We start from the raw sequence: 15,504 nt of genomic DNA, 5'->3' as shown, positions 1-15,504 counted from the left end.
TTAGAAGTTAAAAAATAATTTTAAAAATAGCGGAAAATGTCCAGAAAACTGTATTTATAATATATTTTTATGTTATTATTCTATACTATTGTATCTAATTTTTTTTTTTAGGTTTTTGTTGTTGTTTTTTGCTCTTTTAGTTTTGTTGTGTTTACCCTGTTCTCTTTTCTTTTTTTCACAGACACGACACGACACGACACGACACGACACAACACAACAATATACACTAAGTATCTGCAATATGTGAAAAAGATAAAGTTAATAGTAATGTTACGCTGATAGGAAATGCACATTGTAATGGTGTGTAATTACGAGCTATTCCTAAAGTTTTCACATTTTCGTATTTGAAAAGTCCGCGTTTGATCCGCTTTAAATATTTAGTTTGAATGGAAATTTTCATCAATAAAATCATTTTAATCAGGCAACCGGTGTGACGTCATCGCGTTTTTCTCAAGACCCAACCCAACCGGAAGACAACAGATTTTTCTTTTCATCCTTTGATACGATGCAAATTCTCGACTGTCAACACTGAGCACTGAAGTTTAGTACCTAAATTAATAAAATGCCCTTATTTGATGGGTTGGGAAGTGGAGGAGAGAAGACAGCGATCGTTATTGATTTGGGAGCAGCGTTTACAAAGTGAGTATCAGCCGTTAGCCGTTAGCACGCCCCGTTAACGGAGCCGGGTCTGTTAGCATCAATGCTAGCGTACGTTAAACGTAGTTTTTATTAACTAACAGCTTTTGCCATGACACCATACGTCTAACACAGGGGTTAAAACTAACAATTAAATGATTTTTACCACATACGGAGCTGCATAAAGCGATAGAAAACATTGTAGCTTTAGTAGTGTTAGCTTTTTAGCCACTCGGTCAATGCTAACTAGACATGTCAAGCTAATAACAAAATAAAGCTCAGATAAAATTATTAAAGTAAAGAAAATAACTTTACTAAAGGATTATAGCTTCGCAGACAGCTACACTGCCAAATCTCAGTTTTTAACTCTTTACATTTGTTCGTGTTTGGGTCGATTTCAATAAGACTGTTTAATGTTAAAGCTAAACTTTATCAGAGTAATCCAGCTAAATAAAGGTTTTAAGACGCCTTTTATTGTACTGGTTGAAACTGGATTACAGTAGATGAAAATGACCAATTTAACAATGCAGTATTTGTTTTGTTAGACCAGACAGCTGTCCTGATGACTGCAGTTTGAGTGACCTAAATAGTGTTTTTAAGCACCTCTTAATCTGTTCTCAGTCTGCTCCTAAAAGTCACTTCATCCAACATTAAACCTGACATATATACAAGGTACAGGGTAGATTTATATATTTGTCTTCAGTGTTACATTAGTCATGCCATCTTGCTTGAATTTTAGACAAATGTATATTAAGTTGAGAAACTAGCCAGCGGCAAGTCACATGAAGATCAAGAGGAGCGTTTTCTTCTCTTATTATAATGATGTTTTTGTCTACAGTTCCTGTCCCACGTCAACAGACACAAAGCTGCGCTTTTATTTTATTTATATGCAACTTGTAATTTTCTAAAATGATTATGCTGACCTTATTACAGTCTCTAGTCATCATTTTTTTAAAGTGCATGTAGGAGCCCTTAAAAAAAGTTACCGATTGCATTAATCTTGCTTGCACTTTACAGCATTCATAGATACTGTGATTGTGTTATGAGTTAAAATTTTTGTGTGAATTATAATTTTTGCATTTTCTGAAAATAATATAAAAATGATGACGCGGTTTTGGTTGGGGTTAAAAAAGGCCGGAGCATCTCTGTAGCACCACAGTTCTTCACTTTTGGTGATGTGACCCATTTGACCTTTGAAAAAAAAAATTGCAGTCCCTGCGATTCGGATATTGCACTTGGCCCTGTCATATTGCAATTTTGATAATATTTTAGTTTAAGTAAACAATCGTAAACCTTTATCTTCCCTACACGCCCTCCTGCAGCTCAGATGACAGTTTCCTCTTCTTGCAGATGCGGCTTTGCCGGGGAAACGGGGCCCAGGTTCATAATTCCGAGCGAGATCCGGAAACCGGGACAGCAGCAGGTGAGACGCCGCTGTGCTTTGTAATTGTTTGTTTGGAAATTGTAAAAAAATATATATATATTCATGTGGTATGTGATGTCTCACTTTCAGGCCATCAAAGTGGTTCAATACAACATCAACACAGAAGAGCTTTATGTCATCCTCAAAGAGTTTATCCATTTACTGTACTTCAGGTGAGGCACATTTACCACTTTCAGCTTAAAAATGGAGAGGTCAAGCCTCATCAAGTCAAAGTTTGTCTTCACATTCGTTTCATTCAGGCACCTGCTGGTGAATCCTCGCGACAGAAGAGTGGTCATCATCGAGTCCATCCTCTGCCCGTCTCACTTCAGGGAGACGCTCACCAGGGTTTTCTTCAAACAGTTTGAGGTATGAAAACCTTTATATAACTATTGAAACCTGAGCAAACTGGTTTGATTTCTTTTGAAAACAAGGCCAAAAAGGCAATGTGCAACTTGGTGAGAGATGTCCCAAAAACTGAAAGAAATTAGGAAAAGGTGACAAGAAAATGTCCTGAAAATTGCTTAAAAAAAGAGAGAGGGAGAAATTATTAGAAGTTAAAAATGATTTTAAAAATAGGAGAAAATGTCAAAAAGCTGTATTTATAACTAGTGTAGTTATTCTAAACTGTCAACTATTTTTTTGTATTTTTTTCTTTGTTTTGTTTTTCTACCCTTTTTTTGTTAAATTTCATGTAGTTTCCTTGTAGCTCTTAACTTGTAGCCTGTGTTTTTGCAAGAAATCAAGCCAATTTGTTCAGGTTTCAAAGGGTTAAACACCGTAAACAGTATGTACAGTTAGAAAAGCATGAGGACTTAATGTTTGCTGAGAGAAAGTCCTGCAGTGAGACACTTATTTTAACTTGACTTGCAGCTGTGACAGTAGGTGTACGCTTCAGCGCGTTGAGTGTTTTTCTTCGTTGGTGTTCTCCAGGTGCCCTCTGTGCTGTTTGCCCCGAGTCACCTCATGGCCATCATGACTTTGGGCATCAACTCTGCTCTGGTGATGGACTGCGGATACACAGAGACGCTGGTCCTACCTGTATCCTTTTCCAGTGACCCTTAAAGGAATACTCCCACTGTTTGGGAAATTGATTTTTTTGCTTCCTGCTGGAGTTTAGAAGAGAATATTGATATCACTTTAATCTCCGTTGGCTCAGTGAAGAGAGTCGTCTACGAAACATTTAGCCAAGACCAGCACAAAGACAGGAGACTGGGAGAGATGATGAAAATGGTCCAAGTTTTGATGGATTGCTGACGGGTCCGGGGTTCCTAAAAAAAGTCTATGAGGGCGTTGAATTCATCGTTTTAAAAATAAAGCCTTAACTGGTATTAAAATCTCTTAAATCAATCTTTCAAAACTCCTGAAAATGCTGCGACGTGGGAAGGAGGATACGAATTGTTTCTCTCTGAGGTTGCATTGTAAAATCTCTATATAAATGGTAATATCTATTTTAACAAAGAAATATTTACCAAATGGCTCCCACATTATTGTCATGAAATCAGAATAGTGAAACCAACATGGAAAACATGGAAATCCCGCAAAATCGACAGATTTGGCTATTTTAGCAAGATTTAGCAGCATGGTTGAAACAGGTAGAAGGCATTGCATACCAGACGTGTTTTTTGAAAAACATTTTTCAGACTTGGCACAGTGAAATCCCACATGCAGAGTGAGAAATGCAAAATTGCCAAGAAAACCCACAAATAAACAGCACGTATTTCCACGTATACAGTAAACATTTGGTCAAAATTGTCCCTAACCCTACATCATTAATGTTTCATTTTTTTGTTTTGTTGTCTTTACTTTCAATTATTGTAAAATTTAATTCTTAGGAACATTTAAAAAGTTTCAAACCTAACCGGCCTCAAGCTGTAGGAACCCTGTGTGTGATTTTATTATTCTGTGATATTTCTGAAAGTGTAAAAGCAAAAAGAGAGTTTATTATTTTGTGTGTAAACTTAAAACGTTGCCTCCCTAACTGTGAATTCAGGTGTATGAGTGCACTCCTATTCTGCCGGCCTGGGAGGCTTTGCCTTTGGGAGGGAAATCCATTCATAAGTGAGCAGCTCTAACACATTTGTGTGCGACTGTTGTGTGGCTGTAAAAAGAACATCTCTTTTTTAACAGTTTGCTCAGTGTCGACTGAAAATCTTGTGACCATAAAATAGTACCTTTTTTAAGCGCTAACCCCCTGACTGCTTGTGTCTTTGTTTCTTGCAGAGAATTAAATGGACTTCTTGTGGAACAGTGCACCGTGGACACAGACACCACCACTGGGCAGAGCGTACCGGCCGTCATCGGTAATTATAGAAAAATACTTTTGTCTTTTAAGGGAGAGACTTTAACTTTAACAGTGGCAGAACAATGTAGTGGCTTTGACCCAGAATGCATCATTTACTATTCATAAGAAGAACTTGTCTCTGTGTGACATTCGAGTGAATCCTTCTCTCCACTTGTGAATTATACATATGCATACAGTCTATTTTAGTTTTCTCTCCACGCTTTGTCCTGCTGGAGGAAACCGAATGGTGGTGTTGTGCTGTGAGACGTACAGCTGCAGCAGAGTGAGAGAAGCTACACATCTGTGCATCAATAATTAAGACAGACAGCAGGCTGACTCACCTGAGCGGACTGTTAAACAAACTACTTTTCTGCAGTTACAGAGAGGCGGAGATCTCTGTAATCAACCCTTAAACTGAGCGTGATTAACAGAGAAGAAATGAATACCCCAAATCTGATGCTGGGATTTTTAATTGTATTTATGACAGTCGTAACAAAAAACTGTAAAACATGCTTCGTTTGCAACAACTTTTCTCAAACTTGTGATTGTTTCATGCAAGCGGCAACCTCCAAGGCTGAAAAATAAGACTGACACAGAAGCGCCAAAAACTGCAGTTCCTCTAATGTCCACTTGAGACTGACTCCAAAACTGAGTAAATACCTGCAGACCTTTATGTTAAAATGCTCAACTTTACTGAAGAAGTAAACATGTTTCCAACCTGGTACAAAAATAGTATTCGTCTTTATAGCGAATTTCAATTTAATTTTAATTTCTCCTGTTTTAAAGTTATTAATGCCTAAAGTTATGCATAATTAAGGGCAAAGTCCCTTTAAATGACAGATGGATGCTGTCCATTGACAAGTTGGTGCCTCAGCGTCAATGTTAGTGAGGTAACGATGATGCTAAATCACTGATATGAAAAGAAGCGGTAACAGCGTTACGGCAGGACTCCGTTCATTTAAGTCACTCTGTGGTGCAAGCAGGCAAAAAAGTTCGATTTTTGTGATGGGAATTTTACTGCATCTTCTGCATTTCAGGGCCATCGATCAAACACAGCAGAGTCTTCAGTGGCTGAGCAGCTAAACTTCAGGTGTAGCTGTCGGCTCACCTGAATGGGGATTAAAATAATTTAATCATGCAGCTCTTCTAGACTTTCAAAATGATATTGGACATAATGGATCAAATCCTGATAGTGAAACAAGTCATTTTTGGGGGGATTTGATGCTCATAAAAATGCTTCCACTGATGATTTAAGTGTTTTTGGGTTCAATGGCATCACACGTCAGACCCACAAGTTGTAATTCCACTGTTTGGCCATTGAGGGGCGATATCCGTAGATTCACTACAGGCCTCTCTGTTGCTATTTCAGTGTTTTTCCAGTACATTAACGATAATTGTAACTGTTTAGTCTCCTAAAAAAGCCTTGTTCAGCATTCGGTTGTACTAAAAGATTCTACATTATCAGATATTCAGTTGTTCTTATGAGTACAGTTTATTTTAATTGTTATTTTAATCATTGCTGTAAATGCACCATGTTATCCAAGCTGGCAGCTAACATTAGTGTTATCTGCACCCCCTCGTCCAAATATGGCCACTTCTGGCTCCAGAAAGGGTCAAAATGCCAAACTTGAGGCTTCAAAACAGCGTCCACACACCAGTGGTCGACCTCACGGTGGCTGCGTCCATTATTTTTATTCAGTCTCCGGTTTTACAGCGAGCAGTCACAATTAGTCCTTTGCTGCAGAGTCAGCGCACACACTCCCCAAACGCTGATTCAGCCTCATCATAAATCTAACTTGGATGTGAAATTGGGGAGAAGGCTGATCTGTGAATAAGTGAACCGAAGAAAATTTAAGTTTCACTTCATTTTTATCTCTTTATCATCTTTTTTTTCTTCTTCAGGGACCATCCCAGAGGAGACTGTGGAGGATATTAAGGGTAGGTTTGACGGAGTTGTTTTCGGTTTTAAAGTTTTCATCCCTTGCTTTGCTCCCGTGAGGCTGATGGATTGTTATCAGTTATTCTCTTCAAGGGCAGCATTCCCAAAAGACAACAACATAAAAAAATCCAAACTTGTGTTGAGACTGTGGCTGCTTCCTTCGTTACTACTCGTCCGCTGGAATATTATGCAGCTAAAAACTGAAGTGTGTTTCATAATGATGCAGATATCATATTTACCTGGTTTGTGCTGCAAAATAGCTAAAGTCATTAATGAAATGAAAGCTTTAACTGAGGAATAAAGTGCATTTATAACCTTTAGATTCATTATCAGCTGTTAATATTGTATACGGTCATTAAAGACGATGGTTTAAATGTTCTTTCTTAGTTACAGATGCACCTGTATTTTAGTTTGGATGTCAGCTCATTGGTTTCGTTTTATTTCCTGCAGTCAGAACATGTTTCGTCAGCGATCTGCAGAGAGGTCTCAAGATCCAGGAAGCCAAATTTAACCTGGACGGTACAGCCGAGGTTAGTGAAATGTTTTGTCTTTATACTTGTTATGTTACGCCGACCTCACACCAAACAGCTTTTTAAGCAGTTTCACTCTCAGACAAATTTGCTAATGTCGGACGTTCCTCCTCTGTGTCATGTTCTTGATTGTTTGGTGTAAGGTAGTCATGGATTTAGCCCCAGCTGTTTATTTTTAACAGTGTTTAGTCAAAAAATCCGTTGTTATTTTCTCAGACAATAGAAAGGATTAAAAATAAAGAACTAGTCACAATTCGGCACACCAACGTACAAATTATGAATCATGGCGATATGTGCTTATACAAAGGCGTTTCAGGAAAATAAATTAGTAAGTAACATAAAAAATAAAAATACATGAAACTAGTTCAGCGCCTTGTCACATGGACAACCTGAAAAACATGATTACAGGAGCCCATAAAATCAAAACCCTGACCATCTGAACACGAGTTTTGCTTTATTTTCTCCATTGAGTACATTTGTTCGTATTTTTTTGCCACCAATAAAAGGATACGCAGCAAACGAACCTTTTTCTTCTTCATAATTCCATCTGGCTCCTAAAATAAGACAGAGTGGGTGTAATGGTATGTCAGTCTTCAGAAAGACCAGTATGACTTTTTTGGACAGTCTCAAAAAATGTGTAGTCCCAGCTGGTTTAGGTCGGTCTTTTTTTTCTTGTTTTTAAGTTCAGACAAAATCAAACATGTATAATATCATTGTCAGTTTTTCAGGGTTCCCACAGTCATGACATTCCTGAAAAAAATGGTTTAGGATTAACAGAATGATTTGGAAAAGTTTTAAATATATTTTGTTTTGGCTTTTGCTTAAAAATAAGTTCATAGAGAGAAACTCCTGCACACTGTCCCTCTTACTGATGACATATTTATTAGTGAAAAAATGATGTTTTGGTCTCGCAGCAGGTATGATTTAGGTCTGCAGACTAAAATGTCTTTCCAAAATTGTATGCTGTGTGACTAAAAACTCACATTGTCCTCAGATGTAAAAAGGTGTCAGACTTTTCTCAGTCTGTAAATATGTGTTTTCATTAACTTGCTTTGCTGTGAATTCGTTTACATTTCTTCTTTCTTGTGAATTGTGTTCGAAGCGTCCAGCTCCTCCTCCAGATGTTGATTATCCTCTGGATGGTGAGAAAATCCTGCACGTCAAAGGATCCATCAGGTAGTTCATCAAATTATACTTTTACATCTGCTCTTGCCTTTAGCTGAGGCAGCAGACAGGGAGATTTCGTTTTATTCGTCAGTATAAAAACTATTTAAAACTTGAGATACTTCACTGAAGTCACATTTGTCGTAGAAGGTCCGTCTGTAAAATGAGATGCTGTGATGTCCTCATCGAATCTCTGATTGTCCTCTGTACCGTCAGTCTGTGTCTCAGCATATTTGTCTGCGCTGTCCTTGGATTTCTGTCTCAGAGTTGTCTTTCATTACTTTTTCTCTCTTCTCTTTCAGGGACTCTGTGATGGAGATCCTGTTTGAACAGGACAACGAGGAGAAGAGTGTGGCCTCCCTGATACTTGACGCTCTGGTCAAGGTAGAGAAAACTTATTCTTTCTGTATGTGGTGGCATGTTTGAGGGCAAGATGTTTATGAGCAGTCGCCTACTTGATGCAGCCTCTAAATGTGAATAAATTGGAGATTTAAGGTCTTTCTTTGCCAGGACAGGAACAACCCTTCACAGGGATTAAGAGTCTTAATCATGATGTTGGAGAGTTTTTCAGTTCAGTGCTTTTTTCCAGACTAGGAGTCTGTAAAAAAAAGACAAAACAAGACGACTGAGATGGGTTTAAAGAAATACAGACCAGAGCATTTTTCCGCTGTAGGAGAATATGTGCCACCAGCTTTTCTCCAGCGCTGACACAGTGCTGTGGAGGGAGGCCTGGCCACACAAGACCAGTTTCTGCAGTTACGCTGCTGCAAACCTTCAGTGTCTTTGACAAAAGGAACCCCGTTTGGTTGCACATGTTGCACAGCGGTGGAGTTTAGTGTCGGTACAGTTGCTATGGCAACTCTCAGCTCAGGCCACTCCATGTACCAGAGAGCAGTTTTATTTTTCCGTGTGGGGATCAAATTGGCCTAATTAATCTCAGCGGGTGCAGCAGCAGCAGCAGCAGCAGCAGCAGCAGCAGCAAACATTACACAGCGTCAGATTTACTCTGCTACAGTGAAGCGTTTAAACCAGATCCGTGCAGCAGCTCTGCGCTCAGGATATATTGATACATCAGCACACACAGGAGAGAAGACGCTGCAGTAATGCCACTTCAGCTGCTTTCATCCATCACATTTTACTTCAGTCTGCACCTGAAAACAGGAAAGTGCTGTCCTGCAGTGGAAGAACTGCTGTTTCCTGCAGCTCTGTGACTGATAACGACATGTTTTCTCTATAAATGATCTGGATTGGTAAATGTGTGTGTGTGTGTGTGTGTGTGTGTGTGTGTGTGTGTGTGTGTGTGTGTGTGTGTGTGTGTGTGTGTGTGTGTGTGTGTGTGTGTGTGTGTGTGTGTTTTTTTTTCCCCTCAGTGCCCGATTGACACCCGTAAGGTGCTCTCAGAGAACCTGGTGGTGATCGGAGGCACGGCCATGCTGCCGGGTTTCCTGCACCGGCTGCTGGCTGAGATACGCCTCCTGGTGGAGAAACCAAAGTACAGCGACGTGCTGGCCAGCAAGAGCCTGCGTATCCACGCTCCACCCGCCAAGCCCAACTGCACCGCCTGGCTCGGAGGTCAGAGATGAGATTTTGGTTAAATATTTATCACTACCTGCTGAATTTTATGGAGCCCCTGAAGGGACATGGGGGAGAAAAAATAGATGATAGGGAGAAAAATGGGATGATAAAAAAAATTAATAGTGGAAATAAAATTAGATGTAAAAAAAAAAAAAAAGATAAAAAAATAGGATGACTAAAAAAATGATGGCGGAAAAAAGTTGATGGTGAAAATAAAATTAGATGTTATGAAAAAAATAGATGGTGGAGAAAAAAAATTCTTCCGGGAAACTTTTGTATCCTCCTATTACGCTCTAGTCCGGCGGCCCGTTGTCGTCTTCTTCTTCCTTGGGTTTTGATTTCGATGTTCTTCTACTTCTTCAGTATAACATAAGTAAAAGAAGTACCTTTCTCAGGAGAACGCAAATGTTTCTCAGATTTTTTTTTCCAACACCCATTATTTATCTCCATCTTTTATTGGTACTCTATTATTTTTAACCATCTTCTTTTTCACTATAATTTTTACACCATTTGTTTCACCATTTAATTTCTTTTTTTTTTTCACTATATGATTTTGTTTCCCACAGTGTATGTTCTTCTCCTCCATGTCCCTTTTGGGGGCTCCGTACAATTGAGGGCTATCCAAGTTAGAAAATTTTAAAAAAATCTCTACCATCAGCATACTACAGAAGCCAAAATTTAACCCCCCCTTTTTTTTTTTTTTTAAGAAAAGTCCGTAAAAATAGTGTTTTTGGCCTCTAAAATTATTTTTGGAAAGTCTTATTTGTATTCATATCTGGGTTGCAAATTGTAAGCACTTTCTTTTACTTATTATTGGTCAAATTAACGACCAATTAATTGATTTAACGTTATTTGAAAAAAACAAAAACAACAGCATATATATTTAATTAAGGGGCACAACATCGTACTGCATGTGCCTCGAATAATCAGTCAAATTTAGTATATTCTATTAAATTCTTAACACCTGATTAATCAATAATTTATGAATTATTATCACCCCTAATTCATATCATCTGTTCCACAGGTGCTATCTTCGGGGCGCTGCAGGACGTCCTGGGCAGCAGGTCGGTGTCCCGAGACTACTACAACCAGACAGGCCGCATCCCAGACTGGTGCTGCCTGAGCTCGCCTCCTCCCGAGTCTCTGTACGAAGCAGGAAAGACGCCTCCTCCGCTGATGAAGAGAGCTTTCTCCACAGAGAAGTAGAACGCGCTGAAACACAATTCAAACATTTACTCTCCTTAACTCTACGTGATAGAACAGCTCAGATATCTTAAACGTAACATCAACACAAGCTCAAGTGTTAACGACACAAACAGCGCTAGATGTTCTTAATGTCTAGTAGTCACATGAATATTTGTTTGTATGCACAACTGTTTGATGATCAGCTGAGCTGCTTTCTGACCTCACCGGACAGAGCAGATGTCGGGATTTTAGGTGTTTGCATTGATGTTTACGAGGATTACAGTGTTAGAATTTCACGTAGGTCCTGTGCTACATGCAGCCGCGTCTCCGCTTTCATTTGAATTCACATTAGGTGCGTTTCTGTCAAACTCTTTTTGTGAGCATTTTGAATTGCACATTTGAAAAAAAAAAAATCTCAAAATAACACAAAAGTTCAGTTGGAGCAGATTTAGTGAATCAATGATGGCCTGCTGTTGTTGCACGGCGCCGAATATGGTATTTAACATGGTTACATGTACACAGGTCTGTCACCAGAACTCATCCAAGAGCACAGAGCTGAAATATAAGTTACTCAAAACTCAATATTTCCATTGTCCAGTGTGCTCTCATCTTTATACATCCATTATTTTCCTTTGTTTGAGATTTGACTGCCGTTTTTTTAATTACAGCATCTCGTTGCGGCGTCTTCTTTAGTGGCACCTGAGTGGAGAAACTACTCCTCATCTCAATGAACCAACTCCCAATATGTGTATAATAGTAGTGGATGGGAGGGTGCATAAATTGGCATTTTCTTTTGCTGATTTTTGGAAAATTTGGAAAAAAATTGAACTAAATTCTGATGGAAACCTGACTGATGAGAAAGAATGAACCCGTTTGTGCTCACCGTAACTCTTACTCACCTTTGTTCTGGATTTTGAACTGAAAAACATACCGTTTGCAACAGAAATGCTACCAGAAAATTACCAAGTTGATCTTTATTCCCCCAATTTGTCAGCAAAACTGTAAAAATCTGACTGTTGGTTTTGAGGGTAATATCCCTAAAAATCCACCCCCCACTCCTCTACCCCACCCTCCAATAAAGGTTCCACTTATTTATTGATTGGATCTTGCCGTGTAAAATGGTTGTTGAACTCAATAAATGTCCCGTACACTCACACAGGTCTTCTCGGTTATTTGTGAAACATCTCCCGAACAATGCCATCTAGCTCTGTTACCCTTAAACCCAACTATTAAAACAAATACATATTTCAATATACAGTCGGACAATTTCTGTCCTCTATGTATGTTTGACACCCCCCAACACACACACACACACACACACACACACACACAGGCATACACTAAATAAAGATGATTAAAAAAACCTACATATAAAAAATTAATAAATAACTTTTTTTTAAAAAAAACTTCTTAAAATGTCTTAAATTCAGTGTTATAAATATTAGGCCTTAAAAGTCATTAAACAGTCTTAATTGTCTCACACATTTGATATAATTTCAATTATCTATCTTTTAATATATTTTTGTCAAAATTAGTCAAGCTCTTCAGCGTGAAAGTTCACATTTCTGATGTAACAAATCTTTAAACTACCGCTAAACCTAATATTGTCCTTTCACTTTATACTTGCACTTACTGTTGGCAAAATATATATTAACATAACTCACTAACTCAAAACTAAGAAACTTAAAAATAACTTAACACTTTGTTTAATGTGGTTATGTGTTAGTCATTAAAGCCATTAGCTATAACCACATTAACCAAAGTGTTGGTGAAAAAAAATAAAAATAAAAAAAAATAAAGTTTCAACATGTCCACTTCATAATAATAATAATAATTAAGTTATATATCCATGGTACGATAGAAGTGTTCAATACCAATTATATTTTGACAATTGTTTTTTTTCCTCCTTTATTCTCAGTTTTAATCAGCTTTATCCAGCAAAAAAACAAATCTCCAGTGTCGTGTGTTTCCATCTAAGAAACCCCCAAACACACTGTTAATGTCCCAGAATGGAGCTGCATCTGTTTGGCCTTTTGGGTCACATTCATCACTCTGTCTAGTCACTGTTGGCGTGGGAACCAGTAGCATTACCCACAATGCACCTGCAACCCAAGACTGGCAAAAAGTGTGGGAAATCAGATAAAAGTCCGGATTCTGATCACAGACATAAAAATAGGCATAAACATCGAGCGGAGGAGAAGCAAAGACTGCAGCAATCAAAGTGTGGATAATAAGTTTGTGTCTACTGTCTGCGTCAGTGACGGCTATAAAACTCAGCAACTCTCAAGGTCTATAAACAACCTCCCCAGACCATTTTTGTCCTCACTGGAATTAACCACAAGGGATTTTGGCGATTTGTAGGTGAACGACCGTGACTTTAAGGCTAAAATCTGGCTATTTTTCATTTTAATCAGCCGAACAACCTCAGTTCCAAAAAAACGCTGGGACACTCTGTCAAATGTTAACAATATGCAATCATTTCAAACCCTTTTTTGACCTTTATTTAATCAAATACAGTGCAGAGACAAGATATTTGATGTTCAGACTTCATTGGTTTTTTTGCAGTATACTCTCATTCTGAATTTGATGCCTGCAACCAGTTCCAAAAAAGTTGGGACATCAGAATGTGAACCGCTGTTTTACATCGACTCTTCTTGTAACAACACTCGGGAAGCGTTTGGTAACAGGACAATAATTCCTGAAGCTCTGAAAGTGAAATTCTTTCCCGTTCTTGCCTGATATACGGCTACAGTTGCTCAACAGTCCAGGGTGTCCGTGTGTTGTATTTTGCGCTTCATAATGCGCTGCATATTTGCAGAGGGAGACAGGTCCGGACCGCAGTTTGGCCAGTCTAGTACCTGCACTCTTTTCCTACGGAGCCGCGTAATTCCTTGCTTTTCTTGTCTTGTAATGACACTCAGTTCTGTTACCAGTTCACCTGTTTACCTGTTCGATGTCCTAGACTGGTGTTTTTGAACATTCCCAGTTTTTGGTCGCCCCCCAGTTTTTTAAAACGTGTTACAGGCATCAAACTCAGAATGAGTGTATATTCACAAGAAATCCATTTTATCAGTTTGGGCATTATGTAACAGTTGAATAAAGGTCAGAATAGATTTGCACATCCGCGGCTGTCACCGGCACAGAGGCAGTGTGTTTTGGGATTGTCCAACAGTCCGTGTGTCCGTCCCATTCTTGAGCGCAATATCTCAAGAACATCCTGAGGGAATTTCTTCAAATTTGGCACAAACGTTTGAGTGGAATCAAGTATGAGCTGATTACATTTTGGTGGTCAAAGGTCAAGGTCTGTGACCTTGCATCTGTCACATTTTCGTGAACTGAAGATAGCCTTGAGGGAGTTTCCTCAAAGTCCAATTGTACTCAAGAATAAACTGATTAGAATCTGGTGGTCAAAGGTCAAGGTCATGGTGAGCTCATTCAGCATGTTTTTGCAGGAGAACCACCTTGAAACTGCTGACTGTACAGATCTTCTGTGTGTGAAGCATTTATGTTTTCACAGACATGGATGTAAACAGGAAGTGTAACGGTGCACGGAGCCGTACAAACGTGTGGCCGTAAATCTAGTTCTTCATGTTTTACACAGCCTCCCAACTTTTTGGAAATTGAGGTTGCTAAAAAATGCATCTTCTTTAACTCCATTTTGTAGAAGAAAAATAAGAGCTTTGTGACTCAAATATTTCAGGCTTTGAAGCAGCTCCTACCTGTGGATGCAGGCTAACGTCTGCATAAGTCTAAACTTACTCACGTTGTCCTTTTCTGACCATACAGCTAAAGACAGACTCAGCCCACATCTGGGGACTCAGAGCTGTATCGTCCCACCTGCTGCCGCTGCTCCAGCTGAGGGAAACCCCATCCTCCCTTGATGGGGGACTGGGACTGGAGCGTCAGTGTGGTTCCCAGAGACAGGAAGCAGCAGCTGCCTGTCTGTCTGTATGACCTCTGGCTGTCAGACTGGGAGTGTGAGCGGGGAGGGAGGGAGGGAAACCCCCGGAAAGTGGGTGAGCCGGGCCCAGCTCGTAAGAAGAGTTGGCAAGCTTTTCACTGGAGGACGAGGAAGTTCAAAAGCAGTTCACACGCCCAAATCTGTCAGCGTTCATGGCGGGTTACAGATGAAATCCTGATACATAATCTGTATTCTGCATGGGGTTTGAAACTTCAGCAAATCGGCTTAATTTTTGTTTTAATTTTGAAAACATGGGAAGAGAGCAATGAAAAAAAATGACCAAAAAAATACTAAGAAATTAATAAAAAGTACAAGAAAACTACCTGAAAAATATTGAAAATAAATAACTAAATGTGCCTATAATAATAATAATAATAATAATAATAATAAATAATGAAAAACAACAACCTGGAAATGACCTAAAAAGTGCTTAAAATTTGTAATAACTTTGTCACATCATTTTAAATATGTAATCATTATCATTATGAATATAGTTCTTCTATATCTTTTTCATTTTTCCATAGACATTTTTTCCTATCTTTTATAAAATAATTTTCTAAATCTACTAACCTCTTGCAATTTGTGAAATATTTTTTCTTTTAACCAAGTTGCTCATTGCATTTTTCTCATGTTTTTTAAAGAAATTGCACCAGAGATCAAAGGTCTAAATACTTGTGAGAGGTGTCTGAGAGCAGCACAAGAGAAGAGCCGTGCTCCAGATTAGTAGTTCACTAATTTTTGTAATTTATTCTTTACTCAATCCACACATTAAATCAAGTCATGTTTATGTCAAACTTGACTTTGCAT

General features: G+C 38.7%; 1 protein-coding gene across 1 annotated transcript; it reads left to right on the top strand.

The window, feature by feature from the left end:
* The first annotated feature begins 435 nt into the window (after window positions 1-435).
* On the top strand, window positions 436-11,890 carry actr10 (actin related protein 10). Its single transcript, XM_042503944.2, has 13 exons — window positions 436-639; window positions 1,987-2,059; window positions 2,150-2,232; window positions 2,320-2,428; window positions 2,993-3,100; window positions 4,053-4,120; window positions 4,283-4,362; window positions 6,246-6,281; window positions 6,733-6,812; window positions 7,915-7,988; window positions 8,279-8,360; window positions 9,347-9,548; window positions 10,576-11,890. The coding sequence occupies exons 1-13, from the start codon at window positions 563-565 to the stop codon at window positions 10,755-10,757; spliced, it is 1,254 nt and encodes a 417-aa protein (XP_042359878.1). The 5' UTR covers window positions 436-562; the 3' UTR covers window positions 10,758-11,890.
* Window positions 11,891-15,504: the final 3,614 nt, after the last annotated feature.

This window comes from Plectropomus leopardus, chromosome 16 (assembly GCF_026936395.1).
Source record: "Plectropomus leopardus strain MGB_pleo_1.0 chromosome 16, ASM2693639v1, whole genome shotgun sequence".
NCBI classification, from domain to species: Eukaryota; Metazoa; Chordata; class Actinopteri; order Perciformes; family Serranidae; genus Plectropomus; species Plectropomus leopardus.
This window is presented reverse-complemented; position numbering and strand designations above follow the sequence as displayed.